The 20,939-nt window shown below is 62.5% G+C and overlaps 9 protein-coding genes across 9 annotated transcripts; 4 read left to right on the top strand and 5 right to left on the bottom strand.

Annotated features, from left to right (window-relative positions):
• Nucleotides 1-14: 14 nt before the first annotated feature.
• On the top strand, nucleotides 15-1,406 carry SEN54 (tRNA-splicing endonuclease subunit sen54; the record flags this gene model as incomplete). Its single annotated transcript, XM_060265806.1, has 1 exon — nucleotides 15-1,406. The coding sequence occupies one exon, from the start codon at nucleotides 15-17 to the stop codon at nucleotides 1,404-1,406; it is 1,392 nt and encodes a 463-aa protein (XP_060121789.1).
• Nucleotides 1,407-1,527: 121 nt separating this feature from the next.
• Nucleotides 1,528-2,725, bottom strand: APM4 (clathrin associated protein complex medium subunit; the record flags this gene model as incomplete). The annotated part of the gene is made up of 4 exons (XM_060265805.1): nucleotides 1,528-1,543; nucleotides 1,566-2,603; nucleotides 2,626-2,690; nucleotides 2,717-2,725. 4 exons carry the CDS (start codon nucleotides 2,723-2,725, stop codon nucleotides 1,528-1,530), a joined length of 1,128 nt encoding a protein of 375 aa, XP_060121788.1.
• A 38-nt stretch (nucleotides 2,726-2,763) lies between these two features.
• On the top strand, nucleotides 2,764-4,627 carry MNS1 (mannosyl-oligosaccharide 1,2-alpha-mannosidase; the record flags this gene model as incomplete). Its single annotated transcript, XM_060265804.1, has 4 exons — nucleotides 2,764-3,692; nucleotides 3,716-4,017; nucleotides 4,091-4,229; nucleotides 4,252-4,627. 4 exons carry the CDS (start codon nucleotides 2,764-2,766, stop codon nucleotides 4,625-4,627), a joined length of 1,746 nt encoding a protein of 581 aa, XP_060121787.1.
• Nucleotides 4,628-4,651: 24 nt separating this feature from the next.
• On the top strand, nucleotides 4,652-7,876 carry MJAP1_001854 (uncharacterized protein; the record flags this gene model as incomplete). The annotated part of the gene is made up of 1 exon (XM_060265803.1): nucleotides 4,652-7,876. The coding sequence occupies one exon, from the start codon at nucleotides 4,652-4,654 to the stop codon at nucleotides 7,874-7,876; it is 3,225 nt and encodes a 1,074-aa protein (XP_060121786.1).
• A 21-nt stretch (nucleotides 7,877-7,897) lies between these two features.
• MJAP1_001853 (uncharacterized protein) lies at nucleotides 7,898-9,565 on the bottom strand (the record flags this gene model as incomplete). Its single annotated transcript, XM_060265802.1, has 1 exon — nucleotides 7,898-9,565. The coding sequence occupies one exon, from the start codon at nucleotides 9,563-9,565 to the stop codon at nucleotides 7,898-7,900; it is 1,668 nt and encodes a 555-aa protein (XP_060121785.1).
• A 111-nt stretch (nucleotides 9,566-9,676) lies between these two features.
• MJAP1_001852 (uncharacterized protein) lies at nucleotides 9,677-10,287 on the bottom strand (the record flags this gene model as incomplete). The annotated part of the gene is made up of 3 exons (XM_060265801.1): nucleotides 9,677-10,095; nucleotides 10,118-10,214; nucleotides 10,237-10,287. The coding sequence occupies 3 exons, from the start codon at nucleotides 10,285-10,287 to the stop codon at nucleotides 9,677-9,679; spliced, it is 567 nt and encodes a 188-aa protein (XP_060121784.1).
• Nucleotides 10,288-10,325: 38 nt separating this feature from the next.
• MJAP1_001851 (uncharacterized protein) lies at nucleotides 10,326-11,723 on the top strand (the record flags this gene model as incomplete). The annotated part of the gene is made up of 1 exon (XM_060265800.1): nucleotides 10,326-11,723. One exon carries the CDS (start codon nucleotides 10,326-10,328, stop codon nucleotides 11,721-11,723), a length of 1,398 nt encoding a protein of 465 aa, XP_060121783.1.
• Nucleotides 11,724-11,801: 78 nt separating this feature from the next.
• Nucleotides 11,802-17,133, bottom strand: SMC1 (Structural maintenance of chromosomes protein 1; the record flags this gene model as incomplete). The annotated part of the gene is made up of 5 exons (XM_060265799.1): nucleotides 11,802-11,904; nucleotides 11,927-15,064; nucleotides 15,088-15,310; nucleotides 15,536-15,676; nucleotides 15,702-17,133. 5 exons carry the CDS (start codon nucleotides 17,131-17,133, stop codon nucleotides 11,802-11,804), a joined length of 5,037 nt encoding a protein of 1,678 aa, XP_060121782.1.
• Nucleotides 17,134-19,149: 2,016 nt separating this feature from the next.
• Nucleotides 19,150-20,061, bottom strand: MJAP1_001849 (uncharacterized protein; the record flags this gene model as incomplete). Its single annotated transcript, XM_060265798.1, has 1 exon — nucleotides 19,150-20,061. The coding sequence occupies one exon, from the start codon at nucleotides 20,059-20,061 to the stop codon at nucleotides 19,150-19,152; it is 912 nt and encodes a 303-aa protein (XP_060121781.1).
• Nucleotides 20,062-20,939: the final 878 nt, after the last annotated feature.

The raw sequence follows: 20,939 nt of genomic DNA, 5'->3' as shown, positions 1-20,939 counted from the left end.
GAGTCAGCACCATCATGGACGCCCCCCGCGAAGAGTCGGACGGCGAGGAGGACATGCCCGACTACCGCGTGCTTGCGGCGCTTGCGCAGCGGCACAAGGCAGGCGCCGGCGACGCGCCCTCGATCCCCAAGCGCGGCGAAAAAGACTTTGAGCCGACCGGCTTTGGCGGGCAGAACAAGGCGCTGGGCCAGAGCCGTGCGGCGCTTTTTTCGGCGATCAGCACGGAGCGCGCGCACTCGAGCAAGACGCTGAGCACTGCGACGTGGGACCCGGTGTTTGAACGCGCGTTTGTGCACACGCAGCGCGGCCAGTCGTGCACGCACGTAGGCGTGACCGAGCGGCGTCGCGTGGGCGAAAAAACGGCGACGCACCTCGAGCTCTTTCCGGAGGAGGCCGTGTACCTCGTGGAGCGCGGCGCGCTCGACTGCCGCATGACGCGCACCCCCGGCTGCGTGCCGAGCGAGGATGCGCACGCAGAATGTATACCCCTGAGCGCCGCCCAGGCCTATGCGCAGCTCCTGGGCCGCGACGGCAGCACGCTTGCGCGCTACCAGATCTATGCGTACCTCAAGCGCCTCGGCTACATTGTGCAGCGTGCAGACCAGATCGATCGCTTGCGCAAGGGGCCCGACGCGCCACCGCCGCGGTACGCGCGCCAGCGGCGGCTGCTGCAGACGCTCTATGGCTGCCTGCTGGCGGTGCTGTGCAAGCTCTACGCACCGCTGCGGTACCTTTTGCGCCTCGTGCAGAAGCGCCTGCGCATGCGTGCCTCGCCGCGTGGCCTGCTCGGCATCTCGGCGCACGACTCGTTCGACCGCGTGTTTGACACGCTCCAGATCGTCCCGACCGGCGCCGCGCACGCGTCGGGCAACGCGGCGCTGCGCCCCTTTTTCTACGCGTGGCGCCCGGCGACGCACTACAAGCGCACCGACCCGCCCCCCCCCGAGTTCCGCATCGTGGTGCTGGAGACAGATGCGCATCCGATGCTGCGTCTCGGCGACTTTGAGACGCTCTTTTCGCACATCCCCCTGCCGGCCGCCGACGCGTCGCTTGCGAGTGCGGACGACAAGCGCCTCCAAGAGATCCGCGAGCAGAACCGGCGTGCGTACGGCAAGCAGCGGCGGCCTTTGCGCCGCGCGCCGTCGTCGCGGCCCGCGCACGTCGCCTCGCTCCTTGGCCGTGTGTTGGCGCTGATCCGTATGCTTGGCGCGGTGTTGCTGCGTGTTGCGCGGCGATGCGGCGTGGCGCGCCGCGCGCCGTACCGCCCCCCCGGCAACGTCTACCTCCCGCTCAAGAGCGGGCGGCGGAACGTCGTGGTGGCGATTGTCGACCAAGGCACCATGTCCCTGCTGCGGTTTGGCGAAGCGGAATTTACAGAGTGGCGCCTTGCCGGCGCCCCGAACTAGATACGTACGAGATAGGAGTTGGCCGCGCGCGTCACGTACCGTACCCACTTGACGCTGCGGTAGTGGCTTTTTTCGACGACCTTGAGGTAGCGGACCGCGAGGCCGGAAGCGACAAACATCATCACGGAAAAGTGCACCTCGATTGGCGGGCGAGCCCACGGCTGGGTGCTGGGCGCGAGCTCTGCCTCGGCGTGCAGCGTGTGCTCGCTGCCGCCCTGCACCTTGGGTATGCGCCACAGAATGAAGTGGTCTTCCGCCTCGTACCGCGCCTTACCCAGTGTCGCAGAGCACCGCGCGTGGGTCGTGCTGCGGGGTGCGGGAATGCGCAGCGCGACATTGGTCGCCTGCAGCTTTTCGTCAAGCGTCGCGCGGAGGACGATGGTGTAGAGGACGCGCTTGTTCTGCACCTCCTCGACCACTGCCTGGATCTTGATCGGGAGCTTGACGTTGGCCGTCGCGCGGTACCGCATCAGCTCAAAGTCGCCGTCGAGCGGCACAAAGTGGATGCTGCGGTCCTGGTCAAACTGGTCGAGCTGGACGCAGGGGTGAAAGGTGCAGTCGTTCAGGTTGACCGCCGTCGCGCTGCGCCGCGCAGTGTGCCCTTCGAGCCCGAGATCCGTATTGAGCCCGACGCTGCACTCGGGTATGCCGCTGAGGTGCGCGCGCATCATCACCTTGCCGTCGACGTCCGCGCGGAGCACCGCACCTTGGCTGCTGATGAGCAGGTTCACCGTCTCGATCACGTCCAGGAAACACTCGTTCTTGCGGTACCGGATATCCGGCCGCCGCCAGCTCACCTGCTGCGCGGCCGGCGCGACGCTCATGCGCGGATCGTCGCGCACCACGTCCTCGAGGCGGATATCGTCGTTGGCAATGTACATCTTGAGCGCATGCACATCGCTGTTCTGGGGGTATCCAAAGTCGAGCGCCTCGTCCAGCAGCTCGTACACCAGCACAAAGTTTTTCTTGACCGCGTCCTCGCACAGCGGCGCGCGAAAGTACGAGCGCCAGATCGACTGGAAGCGGTACAGGAACTCGAACACGAGCGCCGCATTCGCATTGCACTTGGTCGCCGCGACTAGGTACACGTCCTCCTCGCGCACCCAAAAGAAGCTCGTGCTCCCGAGCGTCACGATCGGCACGCTGCTATCGGGGTTCGCGAGGACGTGCACGCGAAACGCATCGGCAATGCCGCGCCTGCGTTAGCCCAGCGACGTACCCCAGATCATTGCGCAGCAGCCGCGAAACCAGCAGCGCACCTTGCAGGTTAAACACAAAGAATCCCTACGTCAGTCCGTCGCGCAACGCACCGAGATCATCCCAGCCGCCCGGGGTGGTGTGGAGGCTTCTCCGAGCCATGGCGAAGCCACGCGCTGAGAAGAAGGCGCCCCCCCCTGCGCCGCCCGCGAAGCCTGCGACCTCGCGGCCCGTGCTGTGGGCGCTGGTAGGATTGCTGCTTGCTGCCGGTGTATGGTTCGGCTGGCACGCACGCGACGACCGCGCCCCGCCGACGCCCGCCGAGCCCGCCGAGCCCGCCGAGCCCGCCGGCGCTCCGCCCGAGGGCCGCGCGATGCAGGTGCCGTTCCGCCTGCCGCCGGTGCACAAGATCCCCGAAGACCCACAGAACGGCGAGGATGCCGAGAAGCGTGCGGCAGTGCGTGAGGCGTTCACGCAGTCGTGGGACGCGTACGCGCGCCATGCGTGGGGCCTCGACGAGTTCCACCCTCTGTCCCAGTCCGGCTCGAACCTCTTGGGCGAGGGCCGCCCGCTGGGCTACACGATTGTCGACACGCTCGACACGCTCATCCTCCTGCACGAGGACGAGGGGTACGCGCGCGCGCGCGACTGGGTGCGTGACGAGCTCGACTGGGCGATCGACGGCCGCCTGAATGTGTTTGAGACGACGATCCGCATGCTCGGCGGCCTGCTGTCGGCCAGTGCGCTCATCGCCGACCCCCCCGCCGGCGCGCTGCCCGCGTCGGCGGCCGATGCGGCGATGTTCCTCGCCAAGGCACAGGCGCTCGCTGACCGCCTCTTGCCCGCGTTTGCGACGCCGACCGGCATCCCCCTGCGCGAGGTGAACCTCGCGACCGGCGAGGCGTTCCCCGACCAGGACAACCACAATGCGAGCAGCCTCGCCGAGGCGACGACGATCCAGCTCGAGTTCAAGTACCTCGCGCACCTCACGAACAACGCCACGTACTGGGCCACGGCCGAGCGTCCGATGCACTATGCACGCCAGACGTCGCTCCCGCCGAGCCTCGGCATCCTGCCCATCTTTTTGAGGTACGTTTTTTCTTCTGACGCAGCACGGAAAAAGGGCAGTTTTACATGACGGATATCCGCCTCGGCTCGCGCGGCGACTCGTACTACGAGTACCTCGTGAAGCAGTACCTGCAGACGAACCGCACCGAGGAGGTGTACAAGGAGATGTACGAGCACGCGTTCGACTCGATCAAGAGCACCCTGCTCGACATCGGCACGCGCACGAACCCCCCGCTGGTGTACACCGTCGAGCTCGTTCCCCGTCCCGGTCCGCAGGGCCCCGGCTGGCAAAAGCTACCCAAGCAGGACCACCTCGTGTGCTTCCTGGGCGGCACGATGATGCTCGGTGCGGCCGCGTCGCTCCCCCCCGCTCGCGCCCCCCCGCACGGCGCGCGGCGCGTCGCGTGCGGCGATCGAAGATTGGCGCGTCGGCCACGAGCTGACGCGCACCTGCGTCAACACCTACACGAGCGCGCGCACCGGCCTCGGCCCCGAGATTGCCTTTTTCTGGCCGCCGAACTCGTCGGATACACACGCGCGCGAGTGGACCGTGAAGCGGTACGTATCTTGTCTAACGCAGCGCCCGAGGCGATGGCCCCGCGCCGATTGATGCGCGCAACATCCTGCGCCCCGAGACGGTCGAGTCGCTCTACATTGCCTACCAGCTCACCGGCGACGAGACCTACCGTATCTGGGGCTGGAAGATCTTTGAGGCCTTCCGCAAGCACGCGCAGGTCGACGGCGGCCGTGGCGGCTACTGCGGCATCGACGACATCGACGCGGATGCCCCCGAAAAAATCGACCGGATGGAGACGTTCTGGCTCTCGGAGACGCTCAAGTACCTCTATCTGCTCTTCTCGCCGCGCGACACCCTCTCGCTCGACGCGTGGGTGTTCAACACCGAGGCCCACCCCCTGCCCGTCTTCGCGCCGGCCTTCTCCACGTCGCTAGCGTAATTAGTCAGCCAATCCCGGCGCACCATGGCGGACGAAGGCGCGCGGCGGTCGCCGATGCCGGGCACGCCGATCGTCGACGATGCTGCGATCGTGAACCCGGGGGACGATGGGCGGACGAGTTTCCCGACGCTCGCCGAGCTGCGCGACAGCGTGCGCAAGCTCGAGCGCGAGCTCGTGATCGACCGCGCCAACGAGCCGCTCTCGGGGCGCATCATCCACGTCGCGCACGGCATGCCGTTTATGCTACAGCCCATGTCAGAGATCATTGAGCAAGAGAAGAAGGAGGCACAGCTTGCTGCGCGCGATACGGTCGCTCTCATGGCCGAGCGCGCGCGTGCGCGGCGGGCCGAGCGCGAGGCGAAGCAAGCGGAAATGGCGCAGATGGAAGAACAGCGCCTGCTCCAGCGGCAGCAGCTGCAGCAGTCCATGCAGCAGTCCTCGCGCAAAAACAGTTTCTGGAACCAGCGCTCGCGCCACGCGTCCGGCACGAGCGGCTTTGCGCAGATGCGCAGCCAGCTCCTCGACGCAATCGACCTCGACAAGCAGCTCATGGAGAACCAAGAGCGCTCGCGGCGACGCGCGGGCCGCCGCGCGTGGATGATGACCGAGGTCGTGGATGATACCAGCGAAGCTTCCGAGGACGACCGGTTCTCCCCGGTGAGCTCCCGGCGCAACTCGCGCTACGCACGCACCTCGTCGTCGAGCGTGGACATCGAGATGCCGTCGTGGGTCCCGCGCGAGAGCGGCATCTCGGACCAGGCGTCGCCCGTCACGCCGCCCGACCCGCCGGCGCCGCAGCGGCCGAAGTGGTACCTCTCGCTGACCAGCTCGCACGCCGCGCTGAACAGCGGGATCTACTCGCTGTGCAAGACGCACGAGCAGACGTTTATCGGCTGGCCCGGCCACATCCAGTTTGGCGCCGAGGACGAGCGGACGGACGTGAGCCAGACGACGCCAGACGAGCGCCGCGAGATCGAAGGGGTGCTCGCCGAGCTCGAAAACCACACCAAGTGGACCTTTCACGCGGGCGGCCTCCAGATGGGCCCCTCGACGCTGGACGTGGACACGCCGCCCAAGTCCGGGATCAAGTACGTGCCCGTGTGGCTCGACTACCACACGGCCCACGCCCACTACGAGGGCTACTGCAAGTCGACGCTCTGGCCCCTCTTTCACTATCTCTTGTGGCGCGACGACGCGGACCGCAGCAAGTGGGACCAGTACAGCTGGGAGGCGTACGTCAAGGTGAACGAGGCGTTTGCCGAGCGTGTCGCCGCCGAGTACAAGCCCGGCGACATTGTGTGGGTGCACGACTACCACCTGCTCCTCGTGCCGCACCTCGTGCGCAAGCGCGTGCCGGAGGCGCACATCGGTCTCTTTGTCCACGCCTCGTTTCCTTCGAGCGAGTTCTTTCGGTGCCTGCCGCAGCGCAAGGAGCTCATCGACGGCATGCTCGGTGCAGACCTCACCTGCTTCCAAAACCGCTCGTACGCACGCCACTTTATCTCGTCCTGCGTGCGGATCAGCGGCTTTGAGGTGCAGGGCGCGAGCGTCGAGTCGTACAATGGGCGCGTGACGCACGTGTCGTACAATCCGATCGGCATCGACGTCGCACGCGTGCAGCACGAGTGCCGCGCGCCGGGCGTCGCGCCCAAGATGGAGCTCCTGCGCGAGCTGTACGCGGACAAGCGCATCCTCGTCGGCTGCGACAAGCTCGACGTGGTGCGGGGCGTGATCCAAAAACTCCAGGCGTTTTACGAGCTCTTGCTGCACTACCCCGAGTGGCGCGAAAAGGTCGTCTTGATCCAAATCACCATTCCCGCGATGAACTCCTCCGCGAAGCTCGAGCGCCAGGTGTCGGAGCTCGTGAGCCAGATCAACGGCGACTTTGGCTCGCTGAGCTTTACGCCAGTGCAGCACTACCACCAAATGATCGACCGCGACGAGTACTACGCGTTGCTCTCCGTCGCGGACCTCGCGCTGGTGACATCGGTGCGTGACGGAATGAACACCATGTCCATGGAGTATATCCTGTGCCAGGACGTCCACGGAAAGGGCGCGCTGGTGCTCAGCGAATTTACCGGCACCGCCGGCCGCCTCCCGGCCGCGATCCAAGTAAATCCATGGGACATTGACGGCGTCGCGGCTACCATCCGCCGCGGCCTGTGCCTCTCTGACAAGGAGCGCAACGAGCGCCAGCGCGAGTGCCACAACCAGGTCGTGTCGCAGACCTCGCATACGTGGGCGCTCTCGCTGGTGCAGCAGATGCTCCTGCGCCTGCGCCACCGCTACTCGGCACACTCCACGCCGGTCTTTGCGCGGGACCAGATGTTGAGGCACTTTGCCGCGGCCAAGAAGCGCCTCTTTTGCCTGGACTATGACGGGACGATGACGCCGATCGTCAAGGACCCCGAGGCGGCCGTCCCGTCGCAGCGCCTCCTGGATGCGATGCGCATCTTGTGCGAAGACGAGCGAAATGTGATCTACATCATCTCGGGGCGCGACGAGCGCTTCCTGCGTAAGCACTTTGACCAGTTTGGCGCGATCGGCCTCTCTGCCGAGCACGGCAGCTACTTTAAGGAGCACGGAACTGGCAAGCACTGGCAGAACCTCTCGGCAGAGCTCGACATGTCGTGGAAGTCGGACGTCCTCAACGTGTTCCGGTACTATACCGACCGCACAATCGGCAGCATGATCGAGGAGAAGAAAAGCTCCATCGTGTGGCACTACCGCAACGCGGACCCGGACTATGGCTCGTTCCAGGCGAAAGAGTGCCAGGCACTCCTCGACAATATCATGTCGCAAAACGACCTGCAAGTCGAGGTCGTGGTCGGCAAGAAGAACGTCGAAGTGCGCCCGCTCGCGATCAACAAGGGCGAAATCGTGCACCGGATTCTCTACGCGAACCCGGACACGGACTTTGTGTTCTGCGCAGGTGACGACAAGACCGACGAGGACATGTTCCGCTTCCTCTCGAGCCTCACGTCCGAAGTCACAGACGAGGCGCAGGAACTGCCTGACCGGTCGACACGCACCAATTCCGTGGACAATATCGTGGTCCAGCCCCCGGCGCCTCTCAACCGCTCCCAGGCACGCAACACGAGCCCGCGAAAACTGAAGCTGCGCCGCGAACAGATCTTTACCACGACCGTCGGGCCAGGCTCGAAGCGGACCCTCGCAGATTGGCACGTGGGCGACGTTCAGGACATTATCGGCGCACTCGCGGCCATGGCAGGGACCGAAGAGACATAGCTCTTGTACATTCTATGGAAATCACGTCTCTTGGTCATACACAAGCCGCTTCACCGTCACGGTACGCCGCCGCGCTCCTGCTGCCGCCCCGGCATGCGCCACGTTGCCAAAGGCATCGAGCGGCAGCCGCCGAGGCGCGAGGCAGCTCGCTTGCGGCGGCGCCGCGCGCGTGGGACTCACGACCAGCCGCTTGTCCCAGCGCACACCGCGGGTGCGGTGGGGTGGGGTGGTATACTCTTCGGCCTCGCCGGCACCAAGCGCATGCCGGATCGGCTCGCCGCGCTCGTTCGTCTCGGGCAGCACCGCACGGCTCCAGTGGGGGACGCGGGGGGGCGCATCCACGCTAAACGCCTGGGACGGGCTGGGGGGGCGCGCTCCAGGCATACGTAGGACCTGCGTCTGGAGATCCACGGTATACGCCTCGTTTTGCTTGGTATGCTTGGCCGTAAGACGCGTCAGCTCCGCGGCCGAAATGGGCGGCGGCGGAGGCGCCAAACGTGCGCGAGGCGTGCGCGGCACGCGGCTTGCTGCGATCGACGACGGCTCACTGGCGGGGGGAGGCGCTTGCGGCGCCTGCGGCGGGGCAGGCTTGCTCACCGGTGTCGGCGCAGTCACTGCAGTCGCCCGCGACGGGCCTGGCGCAATTTCCTTTGCTTCCGGCGCACGCACACGCGAGGTAGAGGTATGCAGCGCGGGCGCACGTCCATTCGCACTCTCGTTGAGCCGTACGCGCTTCGCCTGCGTCTTTTCAGGGCTGTCGCCGACGCGCGACGCCGGGACAAGGCTTGTGTAGCGCGCTGGCCGCGCGTTGCGCGGCCGCTCCTCGTTTTCGTTTGCACCGGGACGCTGGTGCACAGGCACACGCTCCGCGTGTTTTTCAGGGCGTGCAGCCCGCATCGCCGGCATACTCAGCGAAGTCGCGCCTTTTCCGGGCGATGCAGACGCGTGCGGCACAAAACCCGGCACGCGCTGCGCCGGTGTGCGGTGCTCGCTGAACGGCGTGCGCCGAGGCGCGCGCGACGCGTCGACCGGGACGCGCATCGCCTTCGCCGGGCTCGTGCGCACGGTCGGCACCGGCGGCGGCGCGATCGGCGACGAAAACACGTCGCGGTGCGCCGGCGAAATCGGCACGGGCGGCGCAGCACACGGCGTGTGCATGCGCACTGGCGAGAGGTGCGGCGACACGCGGTTCGGCGAGCGCCCGTCGTGCCGCTGCGACGGCGTGTGCCGTAGAGGATCCTGGGAGAACTTGGCGGCGGCCCAGTCGTGGAGCACTGCCTGGACCGGCGTGCGCTCTTGCGGCGAGCGCAGCGAGCGCTTTGGCGTGATTTCGACCTTGGGCAAAATGCCGGGCGGCTCGCGGGCCACCGGGCTCAGGTTCGACACGTCGCCCAGCGCCTCGCGGACCAGTGCACGGTGCTGTGCGGCGGCGGGCGTCGGCGAGGCGGCGCGCCCCATGCCCGGCGAGCCGTCCGAGTCGGGCGTCGGGACCTGCACTGGTGTTACGCACTCGTATATCGGCACGCCGCTTGTGCTGCGCTGCGCGACCGCCGCGCCTTCGGCCGCGCTCGGTGTGCCAAAAAAGATGGTCGGCACTGGGCTCGCACGGGGAGGCGTGTGCGCGCCGCGGCGCGTGCGCTCGCACCACGCACTCTGTACGACACGTGTGCTCGGCTCGGGAAGCACCATTTTGGAACTACGTGCAGAAGACGGCGTCCATGCGCGCCGCGGGGGCGTCTGGGGCATCGCCGCCATAAGGAGCCTCCACTTGGTATCAACACGGCGCGTCGAGGCACGTGATTAGCGACGCTGCTTCTTGCGCACCGACGCCGGGACAAAGGCGGTGGCATCGCGCTTAAAGTCGCGCATCTGCGGCGCGGCAGACAGCGTATCGGTCGGTGCAGAGGACGCCGTGCTGTGCGGTGCGGCGGGCCCCTTTTCGGCGCTGGGCGAGGCGTGCTCCGGCGCTTGGGTATCTTTTGCAGGGCGTGTGTACGTGACAGGCGCGACTTCTTCGGGCTGCAGCCGCTGTGCCACGGCGCGAGGCTGGACGACGGGCATCGGGGCACTGGGCTTGCCTGGCGGCGGCCCAACGGGCATGACGATATCGTCATCGCTGTCCTCGCCGCCGCTCTGTGCCTCGCTCTTGTCGGGCGGCGGCGCAGATGGGAGCGCGACTTCGTCGTCGCTCGGCAGTGCGTAGGGATCCGGCGTCGGCGCTGCATTAGCACTTGCACGTACATCGCTCCTTGTACGGCATCCCTGGCGGCGGCGCGCCGTACGGATTAAACTTGGCATCATAGTATATACTGCGCGTGACGTCAGCGCCCGGAGGAATCTGCGTGAGCTGCGCGACATACGCGAGGATCTTGGGGCGCCGCGCGCTTCGCGCGCCGCTGCGTCGGCGCCATGGCGGAAGGGTGGAGGTTGCCACGTGCGTCTCTCGACGATGGCTTCGGTGGCCGTGCCCGAGCTGGAGGCGCTCGCGCGCCTCGCGCTGCTGCCCGAGGGTCATGCGGCACAAAAAGAGGCACAGCGGTACCTTGGCGAGCTTGCACAGATGCCGCTGGACGTGATCGAGCAGCAGCCCGCACAGCAGGCGGCAAATGTCAGCATGCTCCAGCACCAGCTGGCAGACGTGTGCATGCGCAACACGCCCATGTTTGTCGAGGCACAGAGCGCTTTCTACGCGGTGCCGCGCTGTGCAGAGACATGCTCGGGTGCGCTTGCGCGGATATCCGGCGAGCACGCAACCCATATTCAGGCGGCAGCGGCCGCATTTGAGCAGGATGCTCAGCGCGCGCTGGCGCGCCGCACGGCGCTCTTGCAGCTCGAAGAGACGTACGATACGTCGCTGCACCATCTGCTACAGATCCCCTTGATGATCCGCGCGTGTATTGCGCGGGGCGACGACGACGACGCGCTCGCGCTCGTGGACCACTTTTTCGGCGCGATTCCGTCCGAGGACCGCGTCGCCGAGGCGCTGCGGGACGAGGTGCACACGGCGCTGCTGACGATGCGTGTGCGCCTCCTTGCACAGCTCGAGGAGCCGCAGCAAAAGCTGCCCCAGGTGCGGCGGATCGCTTCGGCGCTTGCCCAGGCTGCCAAAGCGGCGCCGCACTTTTCCGCGTCGGCGCTTGCCATGGCGCCGGCAGACGTCTGTGGGAAGTTCCTCGCGGCACGGTACCGCGTCGTACAGAGCGCACTGCGCACAGACACTACCGAGGATGCGCTCGATGGATGGAAAGAGGCGGTGCTGAATGCATGCACAGCGGCCCTCTCTGTCTTTGGCTCGGACACGCCCTCGGCGATGCTTACTGCGTCGTTCGGCGCGCAGTGTGTGCATGACTTGCAAGCGTATCTAGAAGCGCGGCTCGCGTCCTTTGACGGGGCGCATGAAGAGGGGGGCGTGACGCTGGCGACGCTGCATTCCCGCCTTGCGTCCGTCTCGGCGAGCTGTGCGCAGATCGGGCTGGACCTGGACGCGACGCCGGGCGTGTATGTGCCGCTGGAGCAGGCCGCCTTGCGTCAGTGGACCTCGGCGCTGAGCACTGCCATTGCACCGTCGCACGACGTGCCTGCGACGAGCGCCGGGATCGCCGCTGCGCTCAATGGGCTGCGCCACTTTGCCCCCCTTTCGCTCGAGGACGCTGTGTGGCAATCGCTTGCGCTGCGTCTCGACGACGCGGCCGCGTGGCTCGGGAAGCACGAGGCGTATCCTGCGCTGCTCAGCTGGTCCGGCGAGCAGCTTGCGGCGCTCTTTGGCGCCGAGCCCGGGCGCCTTGCGTCCTATTCCCCCACGCTGCAAGCCTATCTCGCTACGCGTACTGCTCGAGGTCCAGCGTAATACTTGCGCTCGAGTTGACGGCCTGGTCGCGGTACACACCGAGGAGTGCTTGGCTCCGTTCGTAGAGCGATGCCTAGGTCAGCAAGATACCCGTACCTTGAGCGAAATCACGATAAACTGGAACTGGTCGCTGGCGTGCTGCCGGATATAGTCGCTGACGCGCGCGACGTTGTGCGAGTCACTGGGTGAGTAGAGGTACGTACAGTGCCGCGTCCACCTCGTCGAGCACAAAGAACGGCGCGGGCTGGAAGGTGTGGATGGCAAAGAGGAGCGCAAGCGCGGCCATCGTCTTTTCGCCGCCCGACAACTGGTCCATGTCGCGGAAGCGCTTCATCGGCGGCATGGCGTGATAGCGCATGCCCGTCTTGTACGGCTCTTCCGTGTCCTCGAGAGTGAGGTAGGCGACGCCGCCCATCGGCGCCGCCTTGCTCTTGGTGAGCTCTTTGTACACGCCGTCGATACGCTCCGCAATGTGGTGGTAGGCTTTGAGGAACAGGTCGACACGCCGCTTCTTTACGCCGAAGAACTCGTCGCGCGCCTCGCGTACACGCTCGCGCGCGGCGTCCATGTCGCGCTCGCACGTCTGCAGCTCGCGCTGCATCGCATCGAGGCGGCTGCCGCCTTGGGCGGACGGGAGCAGGCGCTCCATCTCCTCGCGCGCGGCGTCGATACGCCCTTGCAGCTCGCGCTGCTTCGCCGAGCCGCGGTCCGTGCGCTCGGCATCGGTCAGGAGGCTAAAGTCGACCTGGATGCCATAGTCGCGCTGCGTCTCGCTGCGGTCCTCCTCGAGGGGCACGGCGCCGAGGTCGCCTTGCTCAAGCGGCAGGTCGATCGCCTCTAGGCGGCAGCGGCGGTAGAGGGCCGTGCGCTCCGCGTCCAGCTGCTCCATCTCGTCCGTGCGGTGCGCGACCTCTTTTTTGTACACGTCCCAGTCGCGACCCGTGGCCTGGAGCGCTTTGCGCTTCTCGTTCAGCACCTCGGTCTTGGCCTCTTGCTCGGCACGCAGCGTACGCAGCTCGTCTTGGATGGCGCCGAGCTGCGTACGGATCATGTCCATCTCCTCGTCGCACGCGTCCATACTCGCCTGCAGACGGGGCAGGCGCTCGGCCTCCTTGTCGATCGTCGCCTGGAGAAAGGCAAGGCGCTCGCCGGTGCTCTTGCGCTGCTCCGTGGTAAAGGTGCGCTGGTGGCCGAGGCGCGCGAGCTGCCGCGCATGTTGCTGGGTGGCAAGGCCAAGCGCATTGGTGAGCTGCTGCTGCTGCGCCTCGTACGCACGCACGTCCTCGACGCCGATCTTGCTACAAAAGTCGCCAAACACCCGGTCGTCCGCATCGTGGATCGTGCGCTGGAGTGCGGCAATCTCGGCGCGCAGCGCCTCGGTCTCGGCCGCGTCCGCCTCGGTGCTGCGCGCCTTGTCGTGGACTTGCTTTCCGAGAATGTCACGCTCGCGTGCCATCTCTTGCTGGCGGCGCACCACGTCTCCCTGCTCGCTCTGGAGCGCCTGGAGAGATGAGGTGTGGCGCGCGAGCTGCGCTGTGAGCTCGTCCTCGTCGCCAAGCTCGTACTTTTGCTGGTGCAGCGTCTTGAGCTCGTCCATGCACCGGTCGCGCTCGCGCTGGACGCCCTCCATCTCGCGCTGGTCCCAGCGCCGCTGGGCATCCTGCATCGAAGGACCGCCAGTGATCATACCCGTCTTGTGGATGACGGTGCCGGTAAGCGTTACCGCCTTGACCCGCTGGTTGCGCTCGTAGCACAACTCGCGCGCCACGTCGAGCGTGTCACAGAGCAGCGTACTGCCACACGCAAAGTGCACTGCACGCTCGACCGCAGGCGGAAACTGGACCACGTCCACCGCGAGGCGCGCGTGCACCGACAGGCTGCGCAGCCGGTCGTTGATCGGCTTCGTCTGCACGGTATCAAGCGGAATAAAGGTGGCCTGGCCGGCACGCTGCGTGCGGAGATACTCGATGCAGTCCATCGCCGTCGACTCGTGGTTCACCACGATCGCATCTGCGTTGCGCCCAAGCGCCGTGGCAATCGCCAGCTCGTACTTCTTCTGCGTCGGCTCACAAAGGTCGAGGAGCTTGCCGTGGACACCAGGGAAGAGCGTGCGCATCGCCCGCAGCGCCTCGCGCAGCTTGCTTTCGCGCTCGTGCACGCGCTGGTCCTGGCCCATCTGGAGCAGTTTGTTGTAGCACGTCTTGAGCGCCTCGTTCAGCTTCTCTTCGCGCTGGCGGAACTCGCCGCGCTTTGCCTGCAAAGCAGCGAGCGCTTCACGCGTCTGCTGGATCTCCTTCTCGACGAGTGGCACGCGCTCGTGCAGAGACGCAAGCGTCGCTTCCAGTGCCGTGCTCTGCTGCGCAAGCCGCTCGCGCTTCGCCTCGGCCTGCCCGCGGACGTCGGCGCTGCTCTCTAGGCGATCGACCTTGGCCTTGAGGGCTTTTTCCAGGTTCTCGAGCTCGCGGCGCTGCTCGACGGCTGTCCTGCTCGCCTGGGCCTTGAGGTCGTGGTAGGTCTGCAGATCACCTTCACTCAGTTGCAGCGCAGAAGCAGCCAGCGCCGCTTCCTGCTCCTCGCGCGCCGTCGCGGCGGTACGCTCCACGAGGGCAATATCAGCGTCGAGGCGGCGCAGCGCCTCTTCCTGCGCAGTGTAGTCCTTCTGGGCCTGGGTATGAAGCGACTGCGCTTGGCGCTGCTTGTGCCGCGCATGCTCCGCACGCTCGATCAGCTTGTCTTTTTCCGGCCGCTTGGCGTCCAACGTGCGTGTGAGCTGCTTCTCTTCACCTTCTTTCGCCATGATCCGTTGCTGGACACGGCCGACGTCAGAGCGCGCAGCGGCGACGTGACTCTCCTTCTCCTCGTACCGCTTGCGCATCTGGTCGTTGCGTGCGGCATGTGCCTCGATCCAATCCGTATGGATCTCGATAATCTCGTGGATATGATAGAGACGCCACAGGAGCTGCTGCAGTACATGCCCATGCAGGTCGAGCTTCACCTTGTCGAGCCGGTCCGCGGCCTCTTTTTGCTGGCGGAACTGGCGCACCTCGGCCAAGAGGTTCTTGCGTTTGGACACCAAGGCGGAGGACTGGACGACCGATTCGTCGTAGGCCGTGCGCGCGGCGTCGTATTCATCCTGCAGCGCATACGATCCACTGACCTGGTCAATAATCTGGCTCAGGTCCTTGGAGCACTGCTCGGCAACGGCCTCGACGTCGCCCTGGAAGACGAGAAAGTTGCGGGCCTTGACGAGGATATTCAGCTGCTCGAGGCGCGTGTTGTACAGCGTGTAGGAAACGACGCGGCCATTGTATCGGTACTCGGAGCTCCCCGAAGGCGTGATTCTGTGTCAACCAAGAAAACGTACACGCGCTGGAACTTGTGCTCGACGCCTTTCTCGTCGGCGATCACTGCCGTGACACTGGCGCGGTCGGGCGCGTCGTCATCGCTGCTCTCGTCATCTGCACGCAGCGTTGATCCACGAAACACAAGATCCTTGAGCTGCGTCGAGCGCAACTGCGCCGACTTGACACCCAACACGAAGGAAATGGCATCCATCAAGTTGCTCTTGCCACTGCCATTGGGGCCAACTGAGTGAGCAGAAGATACGCACTGACTGCGCTAAACGCATGGAACGGGCCGATCTCTTGCGTCCCGCGATAGCTCTTAAAATTCTCTATGAGCAATCGTTGGAGCGGCATAGCGCCCGGGTGCCGCACCTCTTTGACGGCGCGTGGAGAAGACGCGTCGCGTCGCGGACGCTGACTAAACATGAACCACTCGCCTGGCTACTTGCTACAGGGAATTGGGCGGACCCTCGGAGAGCTGCACAGCGGCCTGCTTCTCGTGCTCCTTGCGGCGCTTGTTGTGGTCGAACCAGATCACAAAGGGGAAGGTCAGGAAGACCAATGCAAGCCAGGCCCACAGGATACCAATGTACTTGAGAATCAAGATGTCTAAAGGTCAGTTGGGGTAACGTACGCTTTCCCGTATTAAACAAGACAGTGATGTAGATGGAACGCAGCTGGTAGAAGGGCATAGCATAGCCGTACTTGAAAAAGCTCGGCGAGAGCTCAATAGGCAGGTTGGACACGCTCACGTTGCTAATGATGAAGAAGATCAAAAAGACACCGATGAACTTGAGACCGACCATCGTCATCACCGACTCGAGCACCAGACCCATGACAAGCATGCCGATGTACGAAACACACCACCACGTCATAAATCCACCACCATAGGGGAACGTGCGGCCGTACGGAAGCTTGAACGGAACATTCAGTAGCGAGAACATGAGCGAAATAGGGATGTAGCCCACAATGGGAGTCACAAGGCGCATCGCAATGACGGAGCGCAGGCGCAAAAACTTTTGAATGGGCTGACGCGCACCAAAGCTCGCCATCGTGATTTGGAATGTAAGAATCACAAGGTAAATCAAACCAACAAAGGTCGGCGCAATCGCCACCGAGTGGTCCCAGGGGCGCAGCTCGTTCATACGGATCCCAACAGGGCCAGAAAGCGTCTGGGGGGCACGCAGTGCCGTGTTGATCGCGTTGGCATCGTTCACAGATGCAGAAAGGAACTCGTGCAAGAGCTGAGCGTTCAGCTTGGCAGTGGCAGATTGCAGGAAGCGCTGCGTAGGGCTCAACACAATGCTCGGGACCACAGCATAGTTGCGTGCCGTGCTCGTCATGATGGTGATCACCGACGTCGGGTTCCAGCTGTTGTCACCACTGGAGCGGGCCGCTTGCAGCTTCCTCGTCGCATCCTGCATAATGGTCACCGCTCCCCAGTATTCCTGAAGGGGCTCAATGGCATTGGTGACCGCGTCATCGTTGGGGTATTCATTCGTCTGCGCGAACACATAAGTGGGATGCGGAAGAGGGGCCGAATTGGCCTGCTTGAGCGCATCCACAATCGACGAGCCAATTTCGCCACCGTCATAATCCATAACAAGAACACGCAGGTTAGGACTACGCTCGTTTTCTTTCCAGAGCGAACCCCAGTACATGGCCATGAAAGCCCAAATAATAAGCATCATAATCACCGTAACGAAGCCGAGCGGCTTCAAGTAAGCCATGCGCACTCCTTTCAAGCTTGGGTCCCAAAAACCGTGGTTAAACGGCGTCGGACCGCCACCCGTGTTGGCCGCTTGACCCGTCTCGAGCTGGTTCGCGGTCTTTTCATCCACAGGCGCTTGTGGTTGCGCTTGCGTCGTATTCGGGGCAGGATGGGTCTTGGGCTCGCTCACTTGTCCATTTTGTGGCTGTCCAGGTTCCGACAGCGTCTGCGTGTCGTTCAAGCTGGACTGCGTCTGGGTTGCGGTCTGGTCCAATGCCGCGTTGTAGTTCAACGGCTCGTTTCCTGTGGCGATAGGGGGCGCCACATGAGCCTGAGAAGAGGGCTGTGCGCTCATTCTGAAAAGCACAAGCCTATGGCGAGGATAAATACCGGGTGTTTGTCACGAGGTGACTGACTTGTTTGTATATATAGCAGCCGATGCCCCGATCCCTTTTTTCTTGGCTGTCCTCCGTGGAGCAACACGACGGAGATTAATTATTTAGGCCAATGGCGTTGCGTTGTGCGACGGGCAATAACAAACTCCGGGGCATTTGACTGACTAAGAGCTCGGACCTCGGAGATGATCTGCGCCAGGCGTCGGGGCAATGGGAGGACATGGTAATAAGCAGCGCCACACGCCAACCCCCACAGAAACGTCACTGGAGTCGAGAAGCGAGCCTTCAAAGTTTCCAGCTTGTCTGGCGTGCGTACGTGCTTAGGCAGCGTATTGGGCCGCCAATGTAGTATCATAATACACTTCGTCCAAGTCAAGCGGGGGGTTGGAACTGCACTCGTTTACCACGCAGGCAAATATAGTAGGAGAAGTTCCCATGGCGATAAGAGGGTGATGCCAAACGCCAGGGTGGTAACTGATGCCTTGGGATGGCGAAGCCCAATATCCTTTGAGTGTGGAGAGGTCAGGGCGATCATCTGAAGGTGAGCAAAATTTCCACCTACCACTGCCATTTAACGCAACAATCACCAAATAGCCTTCGGATCCATCTTGATTAGGTCCAGGTCCACCAGGGGCCATAGGAAGGAACATTTGCGTTGTATACCGATGACGCTCCAAGACCTTGACGTCATAGGGAAGGGCATTTTGTTTCAAGGTCGTGGGACTGCTCACATAGATATGAACATTCGTTGTGGCTGTTTCTGCTGGGGGGTATAAGTTTTTGATTTCTGCAAGGTCCATCAGCTTATCTGCAGTCCCTTGATTAACAGGTTTTGAGGCGCGCATGTCTGATCCGCCCTGGGATGGGGGGCAAATGACCTTGCCATACTTTTCAAATTCAGTGCCATTCAAATTCTCTGCATGGTGAATGCTCGGTAGGAGCGAGGCTGCTGCCGTCATACTCGACTATGCGCAAGAGAAAGGCGAGCCGGGGCCACAGATTAGCCTTGCATATTGCTATCCTCCACATAGCTGTCCAATGCATGCACGCCGCGCAGGAAAATGACTCGAGAATAAGCTCATCCATTGCTGTGGTTTTGATAGCGAGAACTTGCCTTTTGCTAGTTCTCACAATGTCAGAAGGACCTGTCGTTGAAAATCCGCATCCAGCACACATCCCTGAGCGCATTGCGATTTCGGGGGCCTATGTCACACTCGAGCCTTTGGCGGAAGAGCACGACGAGTCTCTCTATGAACTGATTGGGAACGAATCCAAGCATGATCTATGGCGATACATCCCCAAAGGCCCCTTTTCTACGCTTGAAGGATACAAGGGTCAGCTGAATGAATTCCGTCAAAGTCGATCATCTCAATTCTACGTCATTGTTTGCAACAAGACCAAAGAGCTCCTAGGCTCCATTGGTCTTATTTCAATTCATCCAGAACACCGTACCATGGAGATTGGATACGTGATGTTCAGTCATAAGATGCAGCGGACCTGCGCAGGCACAGATACCATCTATCTTCTTCTCAGGACGGCATTTGATACGCATCAATATCGCCGCGTCGAGTGGAAGTGCAACAATCTCAACGAAAAGTCCAAAAGTGCCGCTCAACGGTATGGTTTTGTATTTGAAGGAGTCTTCCGTCAACACTACATTATCCGCGGCCGAAATCGTGACACTGCTTGGTTTAGTATCATTGATTCGGACTGGCCAATTCGGAAAGCTGCATTTGAGGCATGGCTGACCCCATCCAACTTTGACGAGGAAGGGAAGCAAAAGGCATCACTGGCTCAACTTCGTACAATGTCTTCCAAAACGTGAACTATAATTGTACGCATTGTACTTCTGCAATATTGTCATGCACTGACCACGCAAGTAGGCTGTGCTCGCAGCTTTTCATTTCATATCCGGAACAAAGAGAATAAACAACAATTCATTAATCAAACAACTCTTGCTTTCATGAAGCGGGAACTTAGTTGTTCTCAAGGGCCTTGGGGACCTGGGGAGGGCAAGGGCCAAACACACCACCGACAGGCACGTCGTAGTACACACCGGTGTGGTCCTGAATGCTGAAGCCCCACTGCGAGTCCGAGCCGTGCACGTTCTCCTGACCGGGGTAGAACTTCCAGCTGGACGAGTTCGCGGGGTTAATGTAAATCTGGCCCGATGGCTGCTGGTAGCCAAGTTCACGGGGGGGAAGGCGCGACACAAGGTCGTCACCGTTGACAGTGTAGTAGAAGGTGCCCTTCAGATACTTGTCAACCTCATTGGCCCAGGTGGGGTTACCAATACGGGGAAGGCCCATGACAACGACCTTGTGGATCTGGGCATCCTTCATGGCGTGGTTCATGTGCATCGCACCGAACGCAGAGAGGGCAGCACCGAACGAGAGACCGGTGAACGAGACACGAGTATCGTTGTACTTGTGGGAGTACTCCTTGACCTTCTTCTCAACAATAGGGGCAACACGCTTGTAAGCCGCCTGGAAACCCTGGTAGACCTTGGTGCCGGGGGCGAGGAAGCCAAAGATCTCGGGGTCAGCGTCCACAAGGAAAAGGTCAGCAGAGCTAAGAAGGGAAGAAATGCTCGAAATGTTCATACCAGCCCACGAGAAAGTGATACCCATCGACTTCGAGTGGTAAATGTGCATGCGTTGGTTCTTGTCATCATCTCCCCACTGGTAAAGGAGCGTAGCATCGCCGAGGGTCTCGTTGATCTTGGAGTCCATGCAGTTGCTGCCCTGAGCCATGACAGCGAGCTGCTGGTAGGTTTTCAGTGACTCAGGAACGTGACGGGGCTGGGCAGTCGAAGAAGTGGAACCCCAGAACTCATTCTCAGGGCGGACGGGCTTGTGGTCGGGACGGAGGACATCAACACCGGCCATGGCGCCCTGGGCGCAGAGAAGGGCCGCCGAAACAAGGACAGACGTGAATTTCATGGTAGGGGTTGGGGACAAAAAGACGCGAAACTAGTTATTATGTATCTCACGTATCTCGATACTACAGAGAACCAGCATAATTCACTACGGTTTCTTCCTTGAGGCATTAACCACCACCATTGGATCGACGCCCCGTAGCCGATGCTGCACGGCCTTTTCGAAAAAAGATTAGCCAATCGGAGCCATTCTCGGAAAAGCACACTGCGCCTCAGTTACATGTGGAGGGAGAACAGACAGAGGTTCCGATGGTCCGCGTGCAACGGCGAAACACGACTCAGGTTCTGGGAGCCGCAGCTCCTCCACATTTTGGATGGGTCCCATGTGTCACGCTGAGTAAATGTGTGGAGGTATCAGAAACAGCCAATGTCAGCTGGGGTTTAAACATTTGTAGATCGTTTAAGCCATGCATTGCATAGCCTGTAAGCTAAATTTATAGCAATGTGGTGACTAGAAAGGGATGTCGGACACATTGGACTTAACGCCCGTGGGGTTTGCCACTGTCCACCACTTGTCTGAATCATGTTTTGGAAACAAGCTGTGGCATGGTGCCTTCTGGCTGTGAGCGCAGTCTCTGTCAATGCAAGTGGCTCTGGAAATGCGACCTTCACATCACCTGCCGCAAAGAGTACGTGAAAGTGACATGTATAGCTTACCCTGAAGAATTTCTCGTCTCTCAACAGATTCCGGGTGTGCCCTTTGAGTTACCCCACTCTTGGGCCGGTAACCTGCCTGTCTCTGGCAACAAAGGCGAAAACAAGGAGCTGTTCTTTTGGCTTTGGGGGCCCACAGGTTCTGTTGGCCACGATGATGTTGTCATCTGGCTG

The sequence above is a fragment of the Malassezia japonica genome, chromosome 2 (assembly GCF_029542785.1).
Source record: "Malassezia japonica chromosome 2, complete sequence".
Lineage (NCBI taxonomy): Eukaryota > Fungi > Basidiomycota > Malasseziomycetes > Malasseziales > Malasseziaceae > Malassezia > Malassezia japonica.
The sequence above is the reverse complement of the archived record's forward strand: the minus strand, read 5'-3'. Positions and strand labels throughout refer to the sequence as shown.